Source organism: Carex rostrata, chromosome 20, assembly GCF_964058835.1.
Source record: "Carex rostrata chromosome 20, lpCarRost1.2, whole genome shotgun sequence".
NCBI classification, from domain to species: domain Eukaryota; kingdom Viridiplantae; phylum Streptophyta; class Magnoliopsida; order Poales; family Cyperaceae; genus Carex; species Carex rostrata.
The window spans coordinates 3,661,730-3,688,633 of record NC_135937.1 but is presented as its reverse complement, the minus strand read 5'-3'; the positions used below and the strand labels follow the sequence as shown (position 1 = coordinate 3,688,633).

Genomic DNA, 26,904 nt, shown 5'->3' with positions numbered 1-26,904 from the left:
TAGTTTGAATTCTGATCTGACAGTTCGAATCTAAACAGAAATATTCTGTTACCTCAGAGGATATGGACTTTTGTAGTTGTGGGTGAAAAAACAAAATCAGTCATCAATTAATGTAAAAGGAGGGTTCAAATGCCTTTATTTTTTGTGCCTTCACCTTGTCTCTATTTTTTAAAATTTTAATAATTCAAAATTTAAAACTTAAAAGTCAAAATAAAACCGTTGGATATGATCTACATCATTTTATCTATGCACATGTAAAAAATTATGACATTTCAATTTTATTTTGATTGTCATCGAGAGCTTGTAAAAAATACACTAATTTAGATGATTTCTAGATGTTGATTTTTGAACTTATTGATTCACATAAAAACAAATTTAAAATGTGATAATATTTATGAGCACATAAAGAAAATAACATAAATCACATCTAACAGTTTTACTTTAATTTTTAAATTTTAAATCTTAAATTATTAAAATTTAAAAAATAAAAACATAACGGAAACACAAAAAATGAAAGCATTTGAATCCTCTCTCAGTGTAATTATACCCGATCTCGTTATCTCAACTAACGGATGCAATCGACATGTTTTTGTCTGGCAAAGGAGCACATTCACTCAACTATTCAACTATTCCCGAGGGCAGATATGTCAATTAACACTGGTCCCCCATTTTCCCTCTCTCCTCTCTCTTACGGTAGCCAGCTGCTTAGCTACATCATTAGAGTACGCGCAAAGTAACCTCACAAGCTCTGCCTCAGCTCACTTGAGAGAGAAAGCGAAAAGAGAGAGATAGAGACTGAGTGAGAGAGAGAGAGGCGGTGCGAAATAAATGGTGCCATTTAAGTAAAGGAAGTGATATAACATAATAGAATATTCAAAACAGAGGGCAGGAAGAGAGAGAGAGACTTGTCTCTTTTCTTCTGCTCGTCTCCGCTGGCGGATTTGATTTCGATTTCGGGTGGAAACTTTTTTCTGGTGGCAATTTGGTTCTTCTCTCTTGCGATTTTCACAGTACACCTGGTGACAGTGGTTAGATTTTCTTTTTTCTCTTTTTTATCCTTATTAATCTTCTAATATTTTGTGAGATCATAGTCTCTTTCTCTCAGGAAATGATTTCGTGTTTGTGCATCCCAAATTTTTTTTTCTCCTTTATTCTTTTTATTTTATTTTATTTTTGTTTCTAGCAAAACATCTCAAAGTGACAAAGTGTGAACATGTACAAATGTCGTAGTAGAACTGTTCGTTTGTAGAAATGATGGATTTTATTGAACAATCACTTTGTTTTTGGGGTCTTTCCTCTTATATATCAGTAGTTCCTGTTCTTTCTTTTTTATTTATACCTAGATATATTTCAGGAATTAATTTTGCAGAGAAAAGTGCAATATACAAAACAACCATTTTATTCCCTTAACCATGTTATCCCATTTTATCCAATTAACCTCATATAAAGTTAACATGTTTTTTCCTATATATTAATTAGTTTTTTTTTACAGTTACGACAATTACTACGAGTACTTGGCTGAGTTGGCTCTTATCTGAACCCACATTTAAAGTTAATAATATTTCCCTAAGAAAAGGTTATTGGGTTCATCGCCAGACAATTTTTCAACAACTACCTGTCTACCCATGTGAATTTTCACTTTCCCTCTTAATAACCCTCTTCAGATAAGATTCTTTTATCAGAGGCTGTAGCCATGGTCTCCCTACACCCCCATCTCCATTGCCTGAGTAAAGATGCCTACTGTCTCCTCATATCCCTCTCTCTTCACATTTCTCAAGATGCTGTCTTCTCTTTTACTTAGATTTATTAATTGTATAATTTTTAGGTTTTCGATTAATCCCCACTTGGAGGGGCGCGGTTTATTAGAATAATCCCAATTTGATATCCAAATTGAGATCCAATAGCAAAATGCTCCACCTTCCCTTTGCCAAGCACTAGGCATTTAAAATTCAAATTAGTGTTCCCTGCTGAATAGTGCTTGTGCAGTTGTGCTTGTGTTTTTTTTCTCTGTTTTTCTCTCTAAAGACTATTTTTTACTGAAACAGAGACCGGGTTTATTGGGGCTGTGCCTAGCAGAGAGGAAACACCAGAGCTTAAGAGAAAGTCGAGCTTGTACTTCTCTTCTGAAGAGAGAGAGAGAGAGAGAGCATTCTGCACATGGTGGTTTGGTTGTTATGATCTGTGGTCATGTACTCATGTGCTGTGGTAAACTTGTAATAAAGTATTATCATATTTTGGGCTAGGGTTAGGGTTTGTGAGGATTCCTAGTTTTAGTTGCTTGTCAAGTGAAAAAAAGGTTCTCAGTTATTTTTCGTTTTTAATTTGAACTAGTTTGGGGTTAGTTTAATCTATTGCAAAGATGAAGTACATGAAGCTTGGGTCGAAGCCAGATGTGTTTCAAAATGATGGAAACAATACAAGGTAAATTTTTTTTTTTTTTAAAATTTCCTAGTGAATATCATAATGGAAAATTTAACTGCTTCAATTAATTTAATATTTCCAAGGACATGGTTTTAATTATATCGTTACTTTAGAGTTGTATTCATCATGGACCCACTCATGTGACTTCAATAGCTTGCTTAATGTCACTTCTTTATTTCTTATGTTTTTTTTATTATTTATAGTATTTTTATAATTAAATTATTTACACTTGTTTGTTTAGGTTTGTTGCAACTGAACTTGCGACTGATATAATTGTCACAGTCGGAGATGTCAAATTTTTCCTTCACAAGGTATTGCCAAACTCTACCAGTGGTATTTTTCACTTTTGGTATCTATTTATTGTTCCCATCATCCCATGCATTAAAATGCATCATACCTACTGTAAAGGGTACCCTTGGTGAGTGTTGTATTATTTTATGGTTCTATGGACCTAAAAATATTTCTTTATTCATTTCACATTCTCTTTCTTTCTTTGATATGGCACTTATGATGAACTACATTATGTTATAAAAAAAAAATCATTTGTATTCCTACAATTTTTTTTTAACAAACTACCAAACAACATTGTGTGTTGGAGTGTGTGTTGAGCGGTGAGGGTGTGGAGTACATGAGAGAAGGGACTGAGCATGAGCCTTCTAGTGAAAATTTTTGTAGTGAGGACAAATTGTTTCAAATTTCTAAGGGAAGGCAACTTGAAATATTTTCCACATGCTTTAAAAATTGTAGAAACATCACCTTCACTTGCAGTGCAAATTTTGTTGGCTTGCCCCCCCCCAAAAAAAAAAAAAAACAGTGAAGCAAAGAGACTGTCTCTTTTCTCATTATCAGTAGAAAGTGCGTTGAAGGGGTTTAATTGCATCTTTTGGGAAAGAAAAAAAACACGTTGGATGGATATTTTCTTTGTAATGACATGTCTATTTAGCAATATTCACATTAAGAATTAAAGATGAATGCCCGAATGGGCTACATAACATAAGCATGTTCACATGACCTTTGTTGGTACCATCTGCATTTCTCATGACCAGATCATAATTTTCCATAATCTACCAGAATGACAGTTTCGTTATCATTCAAAACTATGGTAGATAGTTCATTCATTTTTCGTTGTCCTAGCAGTATTTTCCTGTTGTGACCAGTATGTGGTACCATTACCAGCAATCAAATTTTGAGATACAGTTTATGTCTGAAAATTTGAGCACTTTAATTTTGCATTATGAAAAACTAGATTAAAGAGAAGTAAATTTCAGTTTCTTCTGAGTCCAAAGTTCATAATTTAAAACTGAAATTTGTCGTCATATCAGCAAGAGCAGGCTCTTGGACTAATTTCATATGAACAGGACTAATTCCAAATTATACTTCATTTATTTGGAACAGGACTAATTCCATTTCAACTTTACCATGCAGTTTCCTCTCCTTTCAAAAAGTGCACGTCTCCAAAAAATCGTTGCAACAACCACAAATGATGAGACAAACGATGAGGTGGACGTATCAGACATACCAGGCGGGCCTGCTGCCTTTGAAATATGTGCAAAGTTTTGCTATGGCATGGTTGTGACACTCAATGCCTACAATGTGGTCGCAGCAAGGTGCGCTGCAGAGTATCTCGAGATGCAGGAGACAATTGAGAAAGGCAATCTTATATACAAAATCGACGTGTTTCTAACTTCTTCTATTTTTCGCACATGGAAGGATTCTATAATTGTTCTCCATACCACCAAAAATCTCATGCCATGGGCTGAGGAGTTGAAAATTGTTAGCCATTGTGTTGATTCTATTGCTAACAAGGCCTCAATCGACCCATCAGAGGTCGAGTGGTCGTACACATACAATAGAAAGAAGCTTGCTGAAGAAAACGGACTCGACTCACATTGGAATGGTGTCAGAAAACAGACTTCAGTGCCTAGAGATTGGTGGGTTGAGGATATTTGTGAGCTTGAGATGGATTTTTATAAGCGGGTCCTAGCTGCTGTGAAATCAAAGGGGCGCACATCTGCAAATGTATTGGGAGAGGCACTGAAAGCATACACATATAGGAAGGTCCCAGGTTTACTGGAAGGTTCCATCAATAGCAATTCGGTTGATGTGGCGCGATATAGGAATATTTTGGAGACAATTGTGTGGCTGTTGCCAGGTGATAATGGGTCAGTTTCTTGCAGTTTTTTGCTTAAGTTGCTCAGAGCTGCCTGCTTGTTGGATGTGGGAGAGAACTGCCGGAATGAGCTGGTGAAGCGTGTTGGGCGGCAACTCGAAAATGCATCTGTGAAGGATCTTTTAATTTTAGCTGAGACCCAGGAAGAGGGATCACCGGTGTATGATGTGGATATGGTGGTTGGTATAATTGAGGAGTTCATGGCACAGCAGGATAGTGGCGGTAATGGAGAGATTCTGGAGGTAACCGATCCGGCTATGGGTTTTGACCCGAATGGTGTGAAGGTTCTTTCGGTGGCTACATTGATTGACGGGTACCTTGCAGAGATTGCTAAAGACCCGAATCTGCCCATTCTGAAGTTTGTTGGGTTGGCTGAGATGATCTCAATTAGATTGAGACCAGTCCATGATGGCCTTTACCGTGCAATTGACATGTATCTCAAGGTAATTTTTATGCTTCATTTTTTTGGACGTAGTTAGCATCCTGTACTTGCCCCCCACCGGACAACTTACCCAGCATATCAATCGAGTTGCCTATTTTGTTTCTTTGATATAACCTTGAATTAATTGTTTCTGTTGAGGCCTGAACTTTTTTATGTTCAGTGAGACCCATTGTATATTAGGTTTTTGCCCAATAGAGCATGTAACTGATCATCTTTTAGTGATGTCGATGTAATATGTTCCTGTGATAAATAAAGTCTCAATGTACAAGACATGCCTATCCTTTCAAAACATTTTTTTTATGCATATTCATCAAATGTGCTATCATGGTTTTTGTCATGGCACTACAATAGGGAGAACCTACCGCCAGCCCAGTTTATGAAAAAGTTTATTTCAGTAAGCTGATTAAACAAAGTGCACAATTCAAAGGGCCATTTTTGAAAAATTAATTGTTTGAATTCCTTTTTCCCCCTTTATTAGGAGCATCCAGGGCTAGCAAAGAGCGAGAAAAAGAGGCTATGTGGATTAATGGATTGCAAAAGACTCTCACCTGAAGCCTGCATGCATGCGGTCCAAAATGAACGCCTCCCTCTTCGAGTTGTAGTCCAAGTTCTATTCTTCGAACAGCTGCGTGCCTCAGCTGCATCAGGAAATGGGCCTGACCTGCCAGCTGATGTGCGGTCCCTCCTTCCCCGCGAAACTGGTAACTCCTATGGCAGCTCTCGCTCGGCCGCCACAACTTATACGGAAGATGACATGCACGGAGCTCCAGTTGCAGATATTAACTCTTTTCGGTCGATGCGTGTCATTAATAAGAGCGGGGGTAGTGAGCGAAGTAGTGGGAGCAGTGACATGAATAATGGCAATGGCAACGGCAACGGCAATGGCAATGGCAACAGGAACATTCATGAGGAGAAAAAAGTGAGTAAGGGAATGCTCATGCCGAAAAAGATACTGAGCAAGATTTGGTCAGGGAAGGTACACAGCGGGGAGAACAGCAGCTCCGACACATCAGAGAGTCCCGGTTCGATCAACCCTGATGAGACCAAGTCGACCCCATCTAGGATTACACGGCACTCTGTCTCGTGATTTGGGTTTTTATTGGTTTTATATTTGTTTTTGAGGGAAATAGATTTGAGTGATGTATCTATCCAAGGGAAATAGTTGATTTGTTTGACAGTAGAACGAAATGTAGAATTGGAAGGACTAAAACTGTGTACTACTGACTTGGTGAGGAGGAATGGATGGGTCTGTTTTTGCCAGATGGGAATTTAGGGGGTTTACTTTTGATGTTAATTTTCCGTGTATTTCTTTTACTTCTGCCTTTAAAAAAGTAAAAATTATTTAGCTATGCTAACTTCTTTTGGTTATGATAATGAGAAAGTAATCTAAAATATGGTTGCAAATTCCAGCAAAAGCCCACTTTTTTTGCCATATTATTTGTACACTGCAATAAAAGGTCCAGCCCAAGTGGTACTAAGCCCAGCTCCAGTTGAGATCACTCTAAAATATGCTTGCAAATTCTAACCAGAAAGCCCAGAGTACCTAAAAATGTGCTTTTGTTGTACCTTTGCCATGTTAATTATGGCACATTATTTTTGCCATGTTATTATCCTTTTTTACTGTATTGTGTCAAATAAAATAATAAAGCTGGGGTACCGAGTAGGCTATTGGGTATCTCCTTGAATTTACAGAACACTTTTTTTTTTAATAATAAAAAAATCACGTTGGTTCTCTAAATTTAATTTTTCTAACTATGGTTCTTAATTTTGTTTTCCAAAAATATCACTCCGGCCTCACAGATTCCTAGTCAAAACTGAAACCGCACTTTGCCCGCACCATATTATTAAACTGTTATCACCCCTTGGTTGATTTTTGCTTATTGCATAATTGCATTAATGTTCCCTATCACTATCTCATCTTTAGTTCTTTACAAATAACAAATTCACAACCATCACCCATGAAAGTACATGTCAACATCGAAAGAATAGCAAAAATATAACATACAGTTTGCAAGAGCCGAGAGGCATGTATACATCTGGCCTTTCGCGTCCCAAAGCGTCAAAGGGCGCATTTTGATTAAATACCTGTTCCGCCGTAATGGACGACTTTGTACAAATAGCCTCAGAATTTTTACATATCTTAAATGCTTCTTCAAGACGAAGAGCAGATCAGAAGTGCTTCATAATTTTTTTTTAGAAAACCGTAAAATTACATGAAAATTCCATTTTATGAATAGAAATTAAATATTCTTAGATTTTGGTCCGTATTGGAATTTTTTTTCATATTCCTAAAGTCAATTAGGTGGACATGAGATATATTGGACAATATCAGATTTTTATTTTTCTAGGGTATTTGAGAAAATTACCACTGAGAAAAAGGTACCCAGTTCGAACCAATCATAAAAACACCTGCGCGGCTTCACGGAAACGCGGTACTGTCTGTCTTGAACGGTTCCTTCCTTGCCGAACTTCTCTTCTCACCTTTCCATTCCCTCTAAACAATCACTTGCAAAGCTCCAGAGCGAATTCTCTTGAGAGAATTTTTGCTAGTGTAAAAGTGGGGGCACATAGGTGTTGCTTTTAGAAGATGAGTTGCAACGGGTGCCGAGTGTTGCGAAAGGGGTGCAGTGATTCGTGTGTTCTTCGGGCCAGCGTTGAGTGGATCGAGAGCCCGAAGGCACAGGCTCATGCAACCGTGTTTGTCGCCAAGTTCTTCGGCCGTGCCGGGCTCATCGCTTCTCTCTCCGGCGTCCCACAAGCCCAGCGACCCGGTACTGTTTTTTTTGTCATTTTTAATTCCCTGGTACAATTTCTTGGGTCTCTTTCCAAAGAATCCAACATAAGAGATTACATCTGATCATTGAGGATGAATGATCTGATTACATCTCGTTTTGGAAGGGTTCACCAGAATACCAGATAACTTTGTTACAATAGCATTCCAAATCTCCTAATATATGTCATCGGATAACATTCTAATCAAGGGTTTTAATTGACACGTATGCAGCTTTGTTTCAGTCTTTGCTATACGAGGCGTGCGGCCGCACGATCAGCCCGGTGAGTGGGGCAATCGGGCTGATGTGGGGTGGGCAGTGGGACCTGTGTGAGGCGGCAGTGGACACAGTTTTATGCGGCGGGTCACTTCGTCCAGTGGATGATTTATGTGGAGATATTGATATGCGTGACCTGTACGGGCCGATTGTAGCCGGGAGGCCATCTTCACCGACTTCTTCTTCTTCTTCGGGTCGATCGGTTAAGAGAAGAAGAGTCTCTGAGGTGGAAGGGGTGGGGAATTTTGACTTGGATCTTTGTTTGATGGCAGGATCCCCTGAGAAATCGAGCTCGGATGAATCAGTTATGACGAATGACGATCGTGTGTTTGATCCAACGGCTGAGGAGAAGCCCACATTTCTGCTTAATCTCTTCAAGTAATGATTAAATTACTTGACTACCTGATGCCCAATATGGATTTAATGATTTAACAGAACTTTCCCTGAGGTGTTTTTCCATGGAATGATTGCTTTTCTTTTGGTGCTTAATTTTAGCTACTGTTAACAGTAAGAGTAAATGTAAACTAAATATGTAGTCCTACCGAGTTCAGAAAATGAGCTGACTTGGGAATACTTATTTGTAGCTCCTGTATGTTATATTGCTGGGTTGAATCGCCCAATCTAGGGGTGAAGATTCTAATAGAGCAGTTATGACTGCATGCAACGCACACACTGTAGCATTGCATATGTTTCATGCATTGCATGAAGTCAAAACTGTTGTGTTAAAATATTTACCCAATTTAGGGCCTCAATGTTGGGTAAGAATGAACAAACAAATGTCAAACATGCCTTTCTTATAAATGCCAGAACTCAGCTGCTAGTTAAGTGCTCCGCGTTGCTCTGGAATGACACAATTTATAGAACATGTCAACATTTTTGGATTTTATTTTTCATGTATAACCACTTTGGAAAAACTGAATATCAATCTTCTTCTGCTTTATATGATCAACTATATGGACATTTCTTTTGATTGTGATTTAGTCCCAAACAAACTTTGGAATTCTTTTATTCATTTTCAATAATGTCAATATCGACTCATGCATGTAATTTTAGTTCTTGAAAGATCCTTACCATTATCCAACGTCAAAACAAGAGTAAGAATTAGGATTTTGGTCGCCGAAAACAAATCATTCAGATCTCGCCCAGTGCGTCGGCATGATTTTTTATGCACAGAAAATAGTGAATTCTGTATATTCAAAAAGTAAACCAGGTACAAATTTTAAAGTGAAAAAGGAGTGAACTCTGTGATGGACAAGAAAGAGGTGATTTTTTTTTTTTCAGAAATTATAGCAAGTAACCCACAAGTAATATATAGGAACCAATTTTTTTTTTTTTTTGAAAACTTGGATAAAATCATAAAATAGAACTATATTTAGCCCGAAAGTAATTGCAAATCATATGTAGCAAAACAGATTGTGAGGTTCATTTTAAGATGCAAAAGAGCCACTATGAAGGGTAAAAGTTTTTTTTATTGTCGGTATTGTTACGGATTTTTCCGTCCGTAATAGCAATATTTTCAAAAATATCATACCCTCGCAAATATTGGTAGATTCTTGTAGGAACTTAAATGACCCGCATTTATTAAATATGCAATACCATGTTGTTTTCTATAACATCACACATATTCAAAAATATGAAAATTATTGGAAAATCTATCATAAAATCATTACAATTTGAACCCAGCTTGACTCGTGAAATTCGTCCACGCAGATTTAGAAAATTGGTAGGAAAGCAAGAACATCAAGCTCTGTTAATAAATAACAAGAGTCGCAAATTTGTAGGGCTGTCAAAAAAGCTCGCGGTTCGTGGCTCGCTCGTGACTCGCCTCTAGCTCGCTCGGTAGTGGACCAAGCTGTTAACGAGCTAGCTCAGCCCAGACTCGGGCCAAAATAAACAAGCTGAGCCAGGGGTCAGCTCAAACCGGGCCAGCTCGGCTCGTTAAGCTACAGTGGATTTAGGGTTTATCCCTGTATAATTTTAAGTCCAATCCCATTTTCAAAGGTACAATTATGCAAAATTGATGTATTTTTGGTCTGGGAAGAAAGGATATGGGCTTCAGTTGCTTGAAAATGTGTCTGCTGGACGATTTCTTAAATTTTTTAAATGAGCTTTCTTATTTTTATATTTTTGAATTTGTATAATAGCAGCTCAATAAAGTCCAGCGAGCTAGCTCGAGCTGACTTGTCACAAGCAAGCCAGAGATTTTTGGCTCGGGTGACCTAGGTCTAGCTCGCTCGATCCAAACTCGAACCAAAATAAACGAACCGAGCTAAGGCCCAGCTCGGCCCGAACCAGCTCGTTTACACCCCTACAAATTTGTACACTTTGGAGGCTTATAGCTTCCTTTTATATAATGCAAAATAGATCAAGCATTTATACCTTTCTACTTTCCAGCTGATGTGCCTCCAATTGCACATCGGGTATCTACTTTAAAAGCAACTTCATAGAAGTCTCTTTATCATCCACAAGCTATTAAAAAATCGTTAAAAACTAAGCCTAATATAGTTGTTAAAAACATTATTTTTGTGTAAGATGTCATATTTCTAAAATTCATTATCTGCATTTGGAGGTAATTACTCATTCTTAAGTGTCATCTTCGACTCAATCAAAGATAATTAATTATAGATCTTACACATCACAATATACATGATCCTAATTGACCCACATCAAAGTTTTGAGTTTAAAATACAACAGATTGGCCCTGAATAAACTATAACATTCTTATTGAATTGAAACGATCCTACTTTAAAAGGCAACCCCAATTTTTATATCGTACATCCCCCCTTAACCAAAAGTATCATTACAGCTATCGCATTATTCTAATATAGGGTTTTTAATTTTGATTAGGGAAAGTATTTCGTCACATCTAATAGTAATAGGTATAAATGCCCCAAAAAGTTGAATTGAAAATTTGTTTGAACATTTAATATGGAGATATGCACTAATGGAAGTCTATTATAACTTGTAAATATAATTCTTATGGTTTAGATTCCTCTCATTTTTGGCCTGACATTGTTCAAATTTCTGCTATAGCTAACTTAGGCATTAACTGGTCTGTTGGTAATGGTTCCAACATATTATTTTGATTTGACAGATGGTTCAGTGAATGTTCATTATATTGTTCCTACTCTAATCTTTTTACAATTGCATCCAACCCCCATATTACTGTTTTAGAGGCATTCTCTTCCTCTTCTTTAGTTTTACATTTTACTAAACAATTGTATGGAATTCTTTTACAAAAATGGCTACATCTACAACAATCATTAGTTTTAGTGACCCTTGTGTCTTTTGAGTCTGACCACATCCTCTGGAGATTGTCCTCTCACAAAAAATTATTGTTAATTCCTTTTACTCTTGGTTAGATTATGGTGGTATTCCTAACAATAATTATCACACAATTTGGACAGCTAATATTACTCCTAAAGTTCAAATATTCTTATAGTTGGTTAAGCATAAAAGTGTTTTAACAAAGATTAACCTCTCATATAGAGAATGGTCTGGTGATACAACATGCATTTTTTTGTGATTGTTGTTTTTGAGAGATGTAAGCTGAGGAGACAAATAAAATATTTTTTTGTATTTGAAAGATTGTAAAATGTAACTGTTACAGTGGCTATGTTTATATACTAAGGTCAATATGACCGTTAGAACCTATCTAATTATTCTCTACAGTATACTGCCTATTTCTATTTTATACATTTTTCATATATACCCTTGAACTATAATAAATTATTTATTCAACACCCCCCTCAAGCTAGGATTATAAATATCGAATAATCCTAGCTTTCTTGTGATTTCTTCAAACGGCTTTGGGTCTAATCCTTTCGTGAACACATCCGCTAGTTGATCTTCACTCCGAACAAATGGTGTTTCTATTTCCTTGGCTTGTATCTTCTCTCTAATAAAGTGACAATCAACTTCTATGTGTTTCGTCCGCTAGTGAAATACAGGATTTTGAGCAATGTGACGTGCGGAGTTGTTGTCACAATACATTTTCATGGGTTGATCACTATTGATTCCCATGTCTTTAAGCAATTGCTTGAGCCATATCAATTCACTCGCGGTTGATGCCATGGCTCGATACTCCGCTTCCGCGCTTGATCGTGCCACAACATTTTGCTTCTTGCTTTTCCATGTGACTAAATTTCCGCCTACAAATGTGCAAAAACCGGTGGTAGATTTTCTATCAAAGCTACCGGCCCAATCTGCATCGGAATAGCCACATATTGCATTAGAATTGTTATTCTTCATCCATATGCCCTTTCCGGGATTACCTTTTAGATACCTTAGAACTATATTTATGGCCTCTAAATGTAGTGTTATTGGTGAATGCATAAATTTACTAATTTGACTTACGGAAAAAGAAATATCCAGACGTGTTACCGTGAGGTAAATTAATTTTCTTATAAGTCTTTGAAATTGGTTTATATTTTCTAAGGGTTAACCATCTTCGGTATTTAATTTATATTTATTATCTATTGGTGTAGAGGCCGGTTTACAACCCAATTTACCGATTTCCTTTAATAAATCCAAGGTATATTTCCTTTGTGAAATTAATAGGCCTTTGTTTGAAAATGCTATTTCTATTCCTAAAAAATATTTTAAATATCCTAAATTTTTAATGTCAAATTTTTCTTTTAATTGGGATTTGATTTTTCTAATTGCTTCTAAATTATTCCCGGTAATTATTAAATCATCTACATACACTAACACAAGGGTTATATTTTTTCCTTCATTTTTGGTAAACAAAGAGTGATTGGCATTGCTAATTTTAAAATTGCAAGAAATTAAATATTGAGATAATTTGCCATACCATGCTCTTGGAGATTGCTTAAGTCCGTAAATTGATTTTTTTAACCTACAAACAAGGTTAGCATTTTTTCCTTTTACATGACCCGGTGGAAGGGTCATATAAACTTTTTCCTCAAGTGTTCCTTGAAGAAATGCATTTTTAACGTCCATTTGATACAAATTTCAATCATTGTTTACGGCAATGAAAAATAACACCCTAACGGTATTCATTTTTGCAACCGGTGCAAATGTTTCATTATAGTCTATGCCATATGTTTGCGTAAATCCTTTGGCTACTAATCGTGCCTTATACCGTTCTATGGTACCGTTACTATTATATTTAATTTTGTAAACCCATTTGCACCCAACGGGTTTTTTATTTTTTGGTAATGGAACAATTACCCATGTTTCATTTTTTTTTAGAGCTTTTAGCTATTCTTTCATGGCTCTATCCCAAGTTGGATTTAGAATGGCTTCTTGATAATTTTTTGGTTCTATTTCTTTTTCTATGGTGGTAAGGAAAGCTTGGTATGAAGGCAAAATTTTTTTATATGAGACGTAATTTTGTATAGGGTATTGGACGGTATAAGTCACAAAATCTCTAAGTCTAGTTGACGGTTGTGTTACTCTAGATGTTCGTCTAAGCCCTAAATTATTTTCTACTTCGGTCTCATTTGTATCATCATTATTATTATCTTCTATTTCTTCTTCAATATCACTTATTTCATTTTCATCTAGATTATTTTGTGTAATATAGGGTATTACCGAATTTATTCTTTCATTTTGTGGTTGACTTGGCTCTTGAGTTTCTCTCAATTTTTTGAAATATGACTCATTTTCAAAAAATATAACATTTCTAGAAATAAATAATTTTTTGTTAATAGGATCATAGCACTTGTATCCCTTTTTAAATGGTGAATACCCTAAAAAAATAGTTTTTGTTGATACAAAATCTAACTTATCTTTTCTTTTAATATGTGCAAAACTTGTACATCCAAATATTTTTAAATGATCAAAGGTGATTTTTCGTTGGTAAAGAATCTCTAACGGAATTTTATTTTCTAACTTGGAACTTGGCAATCTATTAATAAGATGTGTAGCACAAAGTATAGCATCCGACCAATATATTTTAGGAACGTTACTTTGAAACATCAATGTTCTTGTCATTTCTAGCAAATGTCTATTTTTTCTTTCCAACACTCCGTTTTGCTCGGGTGTATTAATGCAAGTGGTTTGATGTATAATTCCTCTTTCCTTAAAAAATGTTTCAAAATTTTTATTCACAAATTCCGTTCCATTATCCGACCTAAATATTTTTATCTTGGCATTAAATTGATTTTCTATGAGACAAAAAAATTCTTTGAAACTAGAAAATACTTCATTTTTTGATTTAAGTATATATAACCAAGTTGTTCTTGAAAAATCATCAATAAAAGTAACAAAATATTTAAATCCATTGTATGAATCAATTGGGGCCGGTCCCCATACATCCGAATGGATTAAATCAAACATAGCTTCACTTTTACTATTGGAATGAGAAAATGGAAGTTTTGTTTGTTTTGCCAACTTACAAACTTCACAATTAGCGTAATTTAAATTTTTACAATCCAAAACATAATTTAAAATCTTGTCGGATGGATGCCCAAATCTTCTATGCCAAAGTCCAACATCAATGGATTTAGCGGAAGCACAAAAAAAAATTTTGGGTTCAAAAAGTAGTGTCCATTTTCAAGAAATCCTTCACCAATCTTCATCCCGGTTTCCCGGTCCTGAAATACAACATTTTTATAAGAAAAAATCACGTCGCAATTTAATTCTTGTGTTAATTTTTTAACCGAAAGTAAGTTTATAGGAAACGTATCTAGGTATAACACATTGAATAATTTTTTGTTACAAAATATAGTTTCACCTATACCATTTATTTTAGCCTTCATACCGTTCGCTACCAAGACAAATTGATCATTTTTGGTCATATCTAAATTATTTAGAAGTGCTTGGTTACCAAACATATGGTCTGTAGCACCACTATCAATAATTATTTTATCTAACAAATTTAAATTTTTTGAGTATGAAGAAATACCAGAAAATCTAGACTGGTTTTGTTGAGTCAGCAGCACAGACATCTGCTGAATTAGTGACTGCAATTGATCTGCTGCATCTCCTGACCAGTTTCGGCCTGCTCCTGACCCGCCAGCGAAATAACTATCAGCTGACCCGTTTCGGCCAGATCCTGACCCGCCAGCGAAAAAGGTTGCTCCAGATCTGTTAATTGCTGAGTTATTTGCTGCGTTGAAAAAGTTTGCTCCAGGCCCATTATTTGCTAAAGGCCCGTTAATGCAATTGGTTGGAGCTGCTTCAATTATTAATTTTGGTTCAGCGTAGCATCCACGCGAAATGCCAGAAGCCTCTCCGTTTTTTCCTTTCCCAAGGTTCCGATCTCCTCTTCCTCCTCCAGTGGTTTGATTTTTCTAGTGTTTTGGTTTTAAGTGGGGATGGAGAAACCAACAATTTTCGTGAGTGTGGCCCTCCTTTTTACATCTCTTGATTTCATTGTTATTTGATTGATTTTGGGATCTAGGGTTTTGGCCAAATTTGGGTAAATTGGAATTTTTTGCTGCTACAAAGGCATGGGTCTCGTGTTCTTCTTCAATTGTGAGTTGTGGACAGCCCATTGCCTCTCTTCGGCTCTCTTCTTGTTGAATCATATTTTTGATTTGGGAGTAGGAGGGAAGAGGAATGATGTTCATAATCTGAGCCCTTACGGCTTCATAGCTCGGGTTTAATCCCGCAAGGTACTCAAAAATATCATCTTCTTCTTCTCGTTTTTTTATTATTGCCAAGTCGGTGGTTGCCGACCGGTACAATCGGAGCTCATCTTTTTTCTTTTGAAGAGTACCAAGGTACTCTACGTGTTTTCTTGTGCCTTGTTTTTCTTGTTGAATTTCTAATTTGAGTTGATAAATCCGAGAGTAGTTATTTTCTTGGCCGTACATGGCTTTCACGGCTTCCCATAGCTCAAAGGCTGTGTCGGGAAGAAGAAATAGCTCAGCAATGGATGGCTCCATAGAATTTGTGAGCCAAGTTATAATTTTATCATTTTGAGTTCGCCATTTCCGCATTGCCTTTTTTCCGCTTCGGTCAGCGAGAGCGGGTTTGCCACTTCGGGCACTTTGTTGTCTCCCGTGATGTATTCACGCATCTCTCGACCGCTGAGCGCTCGCGCTGCAGCTTTTGTCCATGTAAGGTAGTTTTTGCCATTAAGTAATGCATTTGTGAGCTTCGAGGAGTTGTTGGTAGCCTCGTGTTGCCCTTCTTGAGCCATCTACTCTTTGCTGATTTGTTGTTGTTTTTACGAGTTTTGTGTTCAGAGATCTTACTGCTCTGATACCATGTTGTTTTTGAGAGATGTAGGCTGAGGAGACAAATAAAATATTTTTTTGTATTTGAAAGATTGTAAAATGTAACTGTTACAGTGGCTATGTTTATATACTAAGGTCAATATGACCGTTAGAACCTATCTAATTATTCTCTACAGTATACTGCCTATTTCTATTTTATACATTTTTCATATATACCCTTGAACTATAATAAATTATTTATTCAACAGTGATCTAGAGATTGTAGGCCATCTACTTGTCACTTGTCAATTGATCTCAACCATTTGTAGATTGATGAGCCTGAGATAAAACATACCTCTTAGAGATACTGTGCTGTTAGAATTGATTAGAGCTACTACACTTTGGATCTTATGGTTAATTAGAAAAAAAAAATTGTTTTAAGGCGTCCCCTGTACCTATGTAGCATCTGTTGATTTCTCTGTAACATCTTTGGCATCTTATTAGTGTAAAGTTAGAAATGATAAAAAAAAATTTAATTAATTTTACTCTTGCCTTTTGATGTTGGTCATTTGCATCAGCCAGCCATCATCATAGAGATTTCGGATTCAGATATCCTGGAACAGGCAAGCTCCGTGGGTTCGGATCTTGCACTTGATTTAGAAGGGTCTGACCTGGAGGACTTTTTGGCTGACCTCGCGGTTTACCAAGAGATTGATAAAGCTGTTGGGCTGCTTCCTGCAGCTTCTTTTTTTGTGTCTGATTCTAGCTCTTATGACACCAGTTCTTCCTCTCGCGATGCAATGGATAGTAGTCATATTGATAGTAATTCAGTGTTGTAATAACTTTAGTATAATACTTGCTACTGTTATGTTGGCTTTTCTTAGTCTTATCTTTTGTTAGTGGTTGGAGTTATGAACTCCGCCTTCATTACTTGTATTTTGTATGAGGCATCTACTTAGTGCCGAATTTTGTAACTAAACTAGTTGATGAGTATTTTGGAGATAGAGAATTGTGATTATTTTTATACTCTTTAGTAACCAAAACTTTGTAAAAGTTTTAAATCGCACTATCCTTGGCAACCATGCACTGGACACTGATGTCTTCATGATCTATCTTCTCCATATCCATCTTAAATTGCACGTTTTATATTAATGAAGAAAAAGACTTGAGCCCATGTACCTTCCAAAAATTACATGAAAACTAAATCAGTATAATACCGCTCTACAGTTCATCATACATGAAATTAGATAACACACCATTTCCTCCCTCCCTCTACTCGAATTCATATCCTCTTCAATACCTGATAAGGGAATCTTTTACAATTACTAGATCTGGACCATTTTTTTTAACTTGACACGAATCTCAAAGCACAAAAATTCTGCTCTCTATGGTGATCCGAATTCCAAACCGATTAAGATTTAATCACAAACCGTAAAGTGAGGGTAATTCTCTGAGAGGACACGGATTCCCCTCTACTCTCCATCCAAACAAGGTGTTAAGCCACTCTATCTCTTTTGTGTGTACCCAAGGCCCGTTACAAAGTTACTTGAGGAACTGGGCTTTTAACTTTAGGCCCGTTTCTACTAGTATGTGATCGTTTCAGTCCTGATGAGTTCTGACTTCTGACTGATACTATTCTACAAATATTCCACCATGTATTCTCTTTCCTCGGAATAAATTGTAGATGGAACATGGAAGTTAGCTGAAAATGCAAGTTGCGTGCGTTGCTCCTCTGGCTGTCAGGAATCAGGATAGAACAATCGATTAATTACTCGCCCATTATTTAAAGACGAGGTCGATTTCACGTGTGGCCTAAATAAGCTCTCGAGATCAGACGCAAGCAGAAAATGAGAAGCTCGTGTCTCTTTGAGAATTAATCCGGATTCTGATCGGACGGTCCGGATCCAAACTCAAATATTCTATTAGATATGGCCGATCTCCGGTTCTCTTGGGCACAGACCGCATAAATTATTAAACTACTGTGCTTTCCATACCCCTTCCTCATATTGAACGGACCAGTCTTTTGCAATACCCTCTCACTGTAACCGGATCCCACCTTAATAGGCCCCAGAAATCATTCATTCATTCTCCATTCCTTCGTTAGACCCGGTCTTAAAAATTATTCCCGCTCTTCTCCCGTTCATCGTTTGTCAACGAGACAACGATACATCTCATTTTCTTCCACATCACCCCCACGCAACCACAGACAGCAAGCCAAATCTCACTGCCAATGGGGGAGGGGGAGGAGGTGGTGGAGGAATCACCAGTTGGGGCCACAGCCAGTTCCGCCACAAAATCTCCATCCCGACCCCGCCTGTCAGTGCTCCCTCTCATAGCCCTGATCTTCTACGACGTGTCCGGTGGTCCCTTCGGTGTAGAAGACTCTGTCAGAGCCGGCGGTGGGCCCCTCCTTGCTCTCCTCGGTTTCATCGTTCTCCCCATCTTCTGGTCTCTGCCTGAAGCCTTGATAACTGCCGAGCTTGCCGCCTCATTCCCAGAAAATGGCGGCTATGTTATCTGGGTTTCCTCGGCCTTTGGACCCTTCTGGGGCTTCCAGGTTTATATGGACTTTTATTTAACTATAAATTTTTTGATGCAATTTAGAATGTGTTATTTGGTAAACATGAGATTAAATGCTTTGACTTCCTAATTTTGCTGTCACTGTATTTGAAGTTAATATACAGTTAGCCTTGACTGTGAATTTAGTAACTGACATTTGATTTCAAGACTCAGGGTAATAAAGGTGAATTCGTGCGGGCTGTGGGGGTACTTTCTAGAACAAAATATGGTTAAATTTGATTTCAAGGTTTAATCCTGAATCAGGGCAACTGTTTTATTTTCTGTTTGCAGCATATACTTTTAAAGCTTTTGTTTGGATCTGATAGTTCAGATTTTTTTTTTCAAAAAAAGAAGTATAAATTTTTTGAGCAAGGGTCATGACTCCGTATTACTATACATCACTACACTACTACATATATGACTTCATTTCTGTTTTAGTCTAGATTTGCCTTAATTGCCCTTTCATACTTCTATTATCATATTAAAAGGTCCAAAATTAATCATTCCATCTGAGATGAGGTATCTATTTTTCAAAAGTTCCTCAATTCAATTTGACAACAGGAAGGCTTCTGGAAATGGGCTAGTGGCACTCTTGACAATGCTCTCTACCCTGTTCTCTTCCTAGATTACATCTCCCATTCACTCTCTTTCTTTGTGCGGTTTTTCTCCCTTGTTTTTCTCACTGCCGCATTGACATACCTCAACTACCGGGGCCTACACCTGGTCGGCATGTCTGCAATTGCACTGACTGCCTTCTCACTATCTCCATTTATTGCAATGACTTTTCTCGCTATCCCAAGGATCCGTCCTAACCGTTGGATCAAGTTTGACCGGAAAAGACTAGACTTGAGAGCGTACTTCAACAGCATGTTCTGGAATCTGAATTATTGGGACAAGGCAAGCACCTTGGCTGGAGAGGTATGTTACTAACATTTTAATCAGACCAGCTTTATTATTTTAAATTATTACCCCATACTTCCCTTGGAGATTAGCAAGTTCAAAACCTCCAACATGGTGGGGGTGATATTAATGCAAAAAAGGACACTAATCATAAAACATTCACCATCTGAGCCTAAATTCAAGATGTGATAATCTTTCTAAAAGAGGTTTGGAGATGTAATTGTGAAAATAAGGACAGTATATGAACTGCTTCATGCTTTTAATTGACAAGGTTGATGACCCGGGCCGCTCGTTCCCAAAGGCAATATTCGGGGCAGTGATACTGGTGGTGTTGTCGTACGCAGTGCCGTTGCTCGCCGGGACGGGAGTGCTAGACGAGGCAAAGACAGGAGAGTGGACAGATGGTTATTTTGCACAGGTGGGGCTCGAGATAGGTGGGAGATGGCTGCAGTTGTGGATCCAGGCTGCGGCAGCCATGTCAAATATGGGACTGTTTGAGGCTGAGATGAGCAGTGACTCATTTCAGCTGCTGGGGATGAGTGAGATGGGCATGCTCCCAGCTATCTTTGCTAAAAGGTAATTCTATTTGCTTTGTTTTATTTTGTTTTTTGTCTACTCTGGTACCAAACTTTAGCAGAACAAAGCTAGTCAGTTATCGGTTGGTTTTGAGTTCTTTTTTACTCATTTGGCTAAGGACAATAGGCAAACGCAAAATTTCATAGCCATTAAAATAGCAGCTCTTGTAGGTGTTTTTAAAGAATTTGTGCTGTTACAAGTTCAATATCAGGTTGGTAACATACTGGTGTAGCCAATAGCCCAATATTATGCATACAGCATTCCTTGTTACTTTTATATGGTACCAGAACAAACTGGTATGGTAGCTGATAAGTCTGATACTACCATTTCCCAATTTTTTTTTTAATATATGATAACTACAAAGTTAAATCCATAGGAAAAAGTAAAATGAATATTGAGATTCAGGAAGGTCGGAATTTGAAATCATGGCCAAAGCCTCTTTATCTCTGACTGGTAAAAAAAAAAAAAAAGTTGAACTGTTCTTTATTCTCCCAGCCTCAATGACTTTTATTGCCGGCCCATAATTCTGTGTGGCCGCAGTTATGTTTTCTTTGCCTTTTGACATGACATGCAACACATGATGTTTGATCAACTACCAATGTGTAAATTTTTCTTTGTTGCGTTTTTTCATAGACTCGCCGTCTAACCAACACGACTCATAAATTGGTTGTCATGAATTGATAGACAAGTTGAAAATATTCTAAATTTATGGAAACTGAAATTTTTTTTAAACTCAAGAGGGTGCTTTGTGTAAAGAAAGTTTCAAACTTTGAGAAAGTAACTTACTGAGAAAAAAAAACAAAAGAATATTCGGCCACTTTATATTTCAGAAGTCAATATAAGCTGAATATTTATTTCTCTTGTTGTTTAAAGTAGCATGTAAAAATATGCTTCTGTACTCCATGACAGAGATGCAGCTTCAATGAGCGAAAATAAAACTATATCATAAAAGTTGAGATCACAGAAATACAATCTACTTTGTCAAAAAAAACATAAATACAATCTAACAAACTTGTAATGTTGTGTTTTCTTCTATTGGCCTATAATAGAACTGTAGTACTGATTGCAAATTTGCAATACTGAAAGGTACTACCTTAGTTTGGACTGTCGATTAAAAGCCCGTCCAAAGTGAGGCCGGGAGAACAAACGATGGCCCTAGTAATATTTTTTTTCCCCCACTACTGTCAAAGAGAAAGAGGCATCGGCTAGGATTATAAATCTCGACTTTCCTGAATCTCAATATTCATGTTATATTTTTGTATGGATTTAGTTTTGTGTTTAACATTTATTTAATAATAAAATCTCGGTACCACTTTTAGTTTTGATCATTGTTTATTTTGGCCAGTAGATGTTCTTAAACTTAGATTACTGGTGTATATACAATTTCAAAATAACACTAAACAAGGTCAGAAAAGAAAAGAAAATGAGAAACTAGTGTAGAGGTTTACATCATATTGAATTAGTTGAAAGTCAATTGCAGGCACCATGTTAGTAAAATCTTGGCTCTGTAATTTGGCACATGTACTTTAAACCAATTTATACAATTTGTAGGTCGAAATATGGAACTCCGACTTACAGCATCTTGTTATCCGCAACTGGTGTCATAATTCTTTCCTGCATGAGCTTCCAGGAAATCATTGAATTTCTAAATTTCTTATATGCTCTAGGGATGCTGCTTGAATTTGCAGCCTTCATCAAACTCAGAATTAAAAAGCCAGATCTCTACCGGCCATATAAAATCCCGGTAAATACAATTGGGGCTGTAATTATATGTATACCCCCTACTGTTTTGCTTGTTGTGGTGATGTGTCTGGCTTCAACAAGGACATTTGTCGTGACCGGCTGTGTCATGATATTTGGATTTCTTTTATATTTTGTTATTGAAAAGTTGAAAGAGACAAAATGGGTGGAATTTATGTCTACATCCTCGGAAAAAGTTGAAATTGACGAGGAGGCATATGTTGGTCTCTTGTTGGAAGGTTCATCTATTAGGAAAGAGGAGGTCCTACAAGAAGAAAATGAGAGTAGCGGGGAAGGCATCACGAAAATTGAATAGAGTGTAGGTTGTGTATAGTGTAATGGAATGTATATATACACGCATGAACATGCATAATTTTTTCCGCTTAATATGTATTCTATCGATATGAAACTTTTTTTTTACCGACGCTACCCATTACCCACAGGCTTGTATTAAAACAGAAGTTATATTAAAAAGCAGGTTACATGGAATGAATAAGGAGAATGCACATTCAGAATAGCTAAAAACCCTAGTTCTGTCCAGATTGGCCAACTGGTGGGCAAGTTTATTTGCACTCTATTCATTGAAGTTCAGATTTGAACATTTGTTCTATCTTGGATTTTGAATTTTTTTTTTGTAAATTCATATTGTATTGAATTTTTTTTGCCCTATCATGTGAAGTTCAAATTTCTCAACACATGCAATTTATAATTCTTGCATTTGTACTTTAATATTTTGATGAAATTTGAATTGTTAATATTTTTCCCATCCTTGATTATAATGCTGACTACGTCAGTGATGCCAGTTCACACTAACCGGCGGTAGTTCAGTTGTAAGAAGATGATTTAGCTCCTTAGAGTTGGTGTAAAAGGTACAAGCTTGAAGTCCTCTTGAAATGGCAGCCTGAATATCCATCAACAAAGCTAGGCCTGCCTATCGATTTGAAACTAAAACACAATTATCTGACTTTATGAACTGATATGAGTAACATACTGGTTCCCCTGACTACATTTATTAGGCCATAAATATAATTCAATGCGAGTAGAATTAAGATGTTCAAACTATTAAAATTGATGATTGACAATGATGCATTTATATAGAAAATTTATAAATTAATTTAGTATCCGATCACGCGTAGTGTCAGTGTCAGGTGTGCCGACCTTGGATAGAATAGTCGTCTACAAATACGGAACGTCAGATTTAATCGAACGGTCGGAATACCAGCAATCCTTTTGCGATTTTCTTTCGAGTTTTGAGGCCTCCTCTCTTTTCGTTATAGATTATGATTATTTGTAATAATAAGATCAATTTGTGAAACACATTTTTACAGTTAGAAGTCTTTGATCCTAGTTCCTATAAAAATCGACTAATAGTTAAAAAAAAAGGGAGCACTTAGTTATCTTCTGTAACAATTTTTCATTTACCCCCTAGTCATTAACTACTTGAATAATTACTAACTATCTAGGGGGACCACTTACTATTTTGGGACCATCTAATATTTGAAAGATTTTACAACTGGCACGCGCAAGTATTCATCTATAATGCATTAAGTTTTCATCTATAACACATCAACTATTCATATCTAAGATATCAAGTATTTAAAAAAAAAATGGACACGTTTTTAGAGGTGATTTTTTTTTTCTCCGTTCAATGTAATAAATATTTCTAACGATCGGTGAGGAATTTTGCAAATCTAAAATTATGAATGTTTTCTACATAATTTTATCTTTCAATTGAGATCTATGATGACATACTTTCGAGTTGTCTATTACATAAATATTCATCATCATCGAGAAAATATTCATCCTCATTGTGCAAGTGCAAATATAAAAACTTAACACATCACTCATCCATCTTTTCCACGTTTTTAGAGGTGATTTTTTTTCTCCGTTCAATCTAATCAATATTTCTGAAGATCTGTGAGGAATTTTGCAAATTTAAAACCACGAATGTTTTTTACACAATTTTATCTTTCAAATGAGATCCATTATGACATACTTTCGAGTTGTCCGTTACACAAGTATTTATATCTCATCACGCAAATATTCATATCTCATCGTGAAAGTATTCATCCTCGTCGTGCAAGTGTAAATACAAAAACTGGACACATCACTCATCCATCTTTTACACATTTTTAGATATGGTTTTTTTCTTCTCTGTTTAATTTAAACAACATTTCTGACGATTTGTGAGTAATTTTGCAAATTTAAAATCACGAATGTTTTCTACACAATTTTATATTTCAAGTGAGATACATGATGACATACTTTCGAGTTATCCGTTGCACAAGTATTCATATCTTGTCACACAAATATTCATACCTAAGATATTAAGTATTCATTCATACACATTGAAGTATTCATTTTAAGACATCAAGTATTCATTCATTCGTATACCTCAATTTTTTTTCAATTTTTTTTATATCATTTCTTAGTACACATTGGCTTAATTCATCATTAATAAAACTTTGTTCTTTGTAAATAACTCTCTACTTTATGAGGAAAGAGAACATAGACATGAAAGAGATTAATTGCATCTACAGATACAAAAATATTTTGATACGGTTGACAGTGGTGGATCTGACCCGGTAGAGGCGTGCTCAAGTATTCATTCATACACGTTGAAGTATTCATTCTTACATGTTGAAGTATTCAATTCCGACAGAGGCATGCTTGATTGGGATGGAGTGACGGTCCGACAGAACGTCCGTTGGAGCAGGAGCTGCAGGCATACGTGGAAAAAATGGAGGCGGAGGCGGAGGTATGAGAAGGAGGGAGCTTATCGTATTTACTATTTCGAGGTGGGAGAGGGTGGGAGGTGGGAGAGGGAGAGAGCTGATAGATGAAAAAACGGAGGAGGAGGCGAAGGCGGAGGTGGGAGAGGGAGGTAAAGGCGGAGGTGGGAAAGGCGGAGACAGAGGTAGGAGAGGGAGGCGAAGTTGGAGGTGGAAAAGGAAGGTGGGAGAAGAAGATGGGATTGGAAAAGGAAGATGGAGGTGGGAGAGGAAGAGAAAAAAAGAAAATAAATAAATGTTGTTAGAAAGGGTAGTTATAGTTAAAATAAAAAGTTAGTTAGTTGGAGATAAATGGTGGATGGATTGGTGAAAGTATTATAATTACTTTTAAAAAAAAAAAAAAAACGCAATATTTTGGGAAACAGCGAAAAGTCGTTTCGGCGTTTTCGCCCTTTCTTCTCAATTCTCTCCTGCTCTCGAGCTTCAACCGCGCCGTCGAGGTACGAAGCCACCTCTTCCCGCTCTTTTCTATTTTCCCGCTGGAATTTCAATTATTCTCTGCTCTCGAAATATTTTATGACTAATTTTGTTATTTTTTTCTCTTTGATCCAGAGAGTTTTCCACTTTCAATCTCAATAACAAAATCCCGAAGTCAGCTTGTGATCTATGGTTTTTTTTTTTCGGTTTAACCAATATGAGTTGCATTTCAATAATTTCACACAATCCAGCTGAAAAGTTGCCATCTTTTTGCGAATCATCCCGAATTGATACTATTGATCTCCAGTCTCGCCTGTTGAAGCGGCTCGGCCGACAAAGAGCAGAGAGATATCTCTTCAATCTCACCAAATTACTCACTCTCAAATTAACCAAGCATGATTTCGACAGGCTTTGTTACAGCACCATTGGAAAAGAAAACATAGCCCTTCACAATCTATTAATCAAGTCAATTATCCAAAATGCTTGCAAATTTTTGGACCCACATGTCATGAGCAAACAGACCACCACTGGTAATTCCAGAATCGGTACATGTAAATTGTCAACAGATAAATTTGGCAATGCTTTTCTGGATGCTCCTAAGAGAATTACCGAAAAGAGAATTCATCTCAGGCGCGGTGGGAAGGTGCCAAATGGTGGCTTTATAGAGGTCGGGTCGGTGGAAGATGGTGAAGAGGTGGAGCAAGTGAGAGGCTATAGCAGCCCTTGTGTACAAAGTCAGAGCCCTATAAGAGCTCCATTGGGTGTCCCAAAATACATACCTAGGGTTCAATATTCAGATTTAAATCTTTTCGGGTCTGAATTGCCAGATACTCATAGTTTATACCGAGAATTGGGGAAGAGGTTGGCAGCCCATGGAATTAGCTTATCTGAGGATTGTGCAAATTTGTTGAATGCCAGCTTGGATGTATTTCTGAAGAGGCTAATACGGGCCGGTACTGAGTTGGCACGAGCAAGACACAATAGATCTGATTTGGTGAATAGTATGAATTATTCAGTTTCTTTACTAGATTTCAAAGTTGCTGTTGAATCTAATCCTGAATTACTTGGGCCTAATTGGTCTCTGTGGCTTGAGAAATTGAGTAATTACACACTTGTGGAGTGACAACAAATGGAAATTGCATTTGGATGCCTCTAAACCCTAAACCCTAATTAGTTTGTTTGACTTGAGAAGATAAGTTATCGTTCATTGGAGGAGTTAGAATAAATGGAAATTGCATTGAGTCTTTCCTAATATTAGATGATTTTAGTTATTTTCTTGTAAGAACATTAGAATTTAATGTGGCTGGAAGAAGAACAGTATTGAATGCTTAATGTGGGGATATTCTTTTGTTTTTTATGATACACCCATTTGAAGGAATATTTTTCAGGAAGATTTGTTTTATAGTTTGATTGAGAAGGGCTAAAAATAAAACGCTGGTGCTGTCTTCTATTTTGATCAATGCTTTCTAGTAACACTAGTTCTAAGATAATAGAAATTGACTAGGCATATATGATATATCTCTTGCTAATTGGAACCTTTATTATAATTCAAGTAGCAGCCTAATAGATATATACTATTACCAGATAGGTTTACTATGTCATACCAGTATCTTCTGGCCACAAGGAACCTTGACCTCCTTGTTCTGTGGTTGAACTCAAATTATTTATTTACTCTTCATGTTCCTTGATTGGTGCTTTCTCACAATTGGAG

General features: G+C 36.7%; 4 protein-coding genes across 6 annotated transcripts; all 4 read left to right on the top strand.

Moving 5' to 3' along the window:
* The first annotated feature begins 682 nt into the window (after positions 1-682).
* LOC144572177 (phototropic-responsive NPH3 family protein NPY4-like) lies at positions 683-6,388 on the top strand. 3 transcript variants are annotated; one of them, XM_078321618.1, is made up of 6 exons: positions 872-1,028; positions 1,665-1,727; positions 2,046-2,421; positions 2,663-2,732; positions 3,847-5,034; positions 5,512-6,388. In XM_078321618.1, exons 3-6 carry the CDS (start codon positions 2,360-2,362, stop codon positions 6,118-6,120), a joined length of 1,929 nt encoding a protein of 642 aa, XP_078177744.1. In that variant the 5' UTR covers positions 872-1,028; positions 1,665-1,727; positions 2,046-2,359; the 3' UTR covers positions 6,121-6,388. The 3 variants fall into 3 exon arrangements, with proteins under 3 accessions (XP_078177743.1, XP_078177744.1, XP_078177745.1); XM_078321617.1 differs by lacking the exon at positions 1,665-1,727 and having other exon boundaries at positions 683-1,028; XM_078321619.1 differs by lacking the exons at positions 1,665-1,727; positions 2,663-2,732.
* A 1,074-nt stretch (positions 6,389-7,462) lies between these two features.
* LOC144572691 (LOB domain-containing protein 37-like) lies at positions 7,463-8,661 on the top strand. The gene is made up of 2 exons (XM_078322354.1): positions 7,463-7,804; positions 8,038-8,661. Exons 1-2 carry the CDS (start codon positions 7,621-7,623, stop codon positions 8,460-8,462), a joined length of 609 nt encoding a protein of 202 aa, XP_078178480.1. The 5' UTR covers positions 7,463-7,620; the 3' UTR covers positions 8,463-8,661.
* Positions 8,662-18,331: 9,670 nt separating this feature from the next.
* Positions 18,332-22,395, top strand: PUT5 (Amino acid permease family protein). The gene is made up of 4 exons (XM_078321872.1): positions 18,332-18,766; positions 19,330-19,686; positions 19,940-20,244; positions 21,796-22,395. The coding sequence occupies exons 1-4, from the start codon at positions 18,440-18,442 to the stop codon at positions 22,298-22,300; spliced, it is 1,494 nt and encodes a 497-aa protein (XP_078177998.1). The 5' UTR covers positions 18,332-18,439; the 3' UTR covers positions 22,301-22,395.
* A 2,721-nt stretch (positions 22,396-25,116) lies between these two features.
* Positions 25,117-26,584, top strand: LOC144572454 (uncharacterized). Its single transcript, XM_078322044.1, has 2 exons — positions 25,117-25,216; positions 25,329-26,584. Exon 2 carries the CDS (start codon positions 25,411-25,413, stop codon positions 26,314-26,316), a length of 906 nt encoding a protein of 301 aa, XP_078178170.1. The 5' UTR covers positions 25,117-25,216; positions 25,329-25,410; the 3' UTR covers positions 26,317-26,584.
* The last annotated feature ends 320 nt before the right edge of the window (positions 26,585-26,904 follow it).

Excerpts from the sequence above, each read along its gene's own strand:
- LOC144572177 (XM_078321617.1), top strand. The coding sequence starts at position 2,360 with ATGAAGTACATGAAGCTTGGGTCGAAGCCAGATGTGTTTCAAAATGAT. Across the intron at positions 2,422-2,662 it reads AATGATGGAAACAATACAAG|GTTTGTTGCAACTGAACTTG; the intron begins GTAAATTTTTTT and ends TTGTTTGTTTAG. Across the intron at positions 5,035-5,511 it reads CAATTGACATGTATCTCAAG|GAGCATCCAGGGCTAGCAAA; the intron begins GTAATTTTTATG and ends CCCCTTTATTAG.
- LOC144572454 (XM_078322044.1), top strand. The coding sequence starts at position 25,411 with ATGAGTTGCATTTCAATAATTTCACACAATCCAGCTGAAAAGTTGCCA.
- LOC144572691 (XM_078322354.1), top strand. The coding sequence starts at position 7,621 with ATGAGTTGCAACGGGTGCCGAGTGTTGCGAAAGGGGTGCAGTGATTCG. Across the intron at positions 7,805-8,037 it reads CCCACAAGCCCAGCGACCCG|CTTTGTTTCAGTCTTTGCTA; the intron begins GTACTGTTTTTT and ends ACACGTATGCAG.
- PUT5 (XM_078321872.1), top strand. The coding sequence starts at position 18,440 with ATGGGGGAGGGGGAGGAGGTGGTGGAGGAATCACCAGTTGGGGCCACA. Across the intron at positions 18,767-19,329 it reads GACCCTTCTGGGGCTTCCAG|GAAGGCTTCTGGAAATGGGC; the intron begins GTTTATATGGAC and ends ATTTGACAACAG. Across the intron at positions 20,245-21,795 it reads CCAGCTATCTTTGCTAAAAG|GTCGAAATATGGAACTCCGA; the intron begins GTAATTCTATTT and ends TACAATTTGTAG.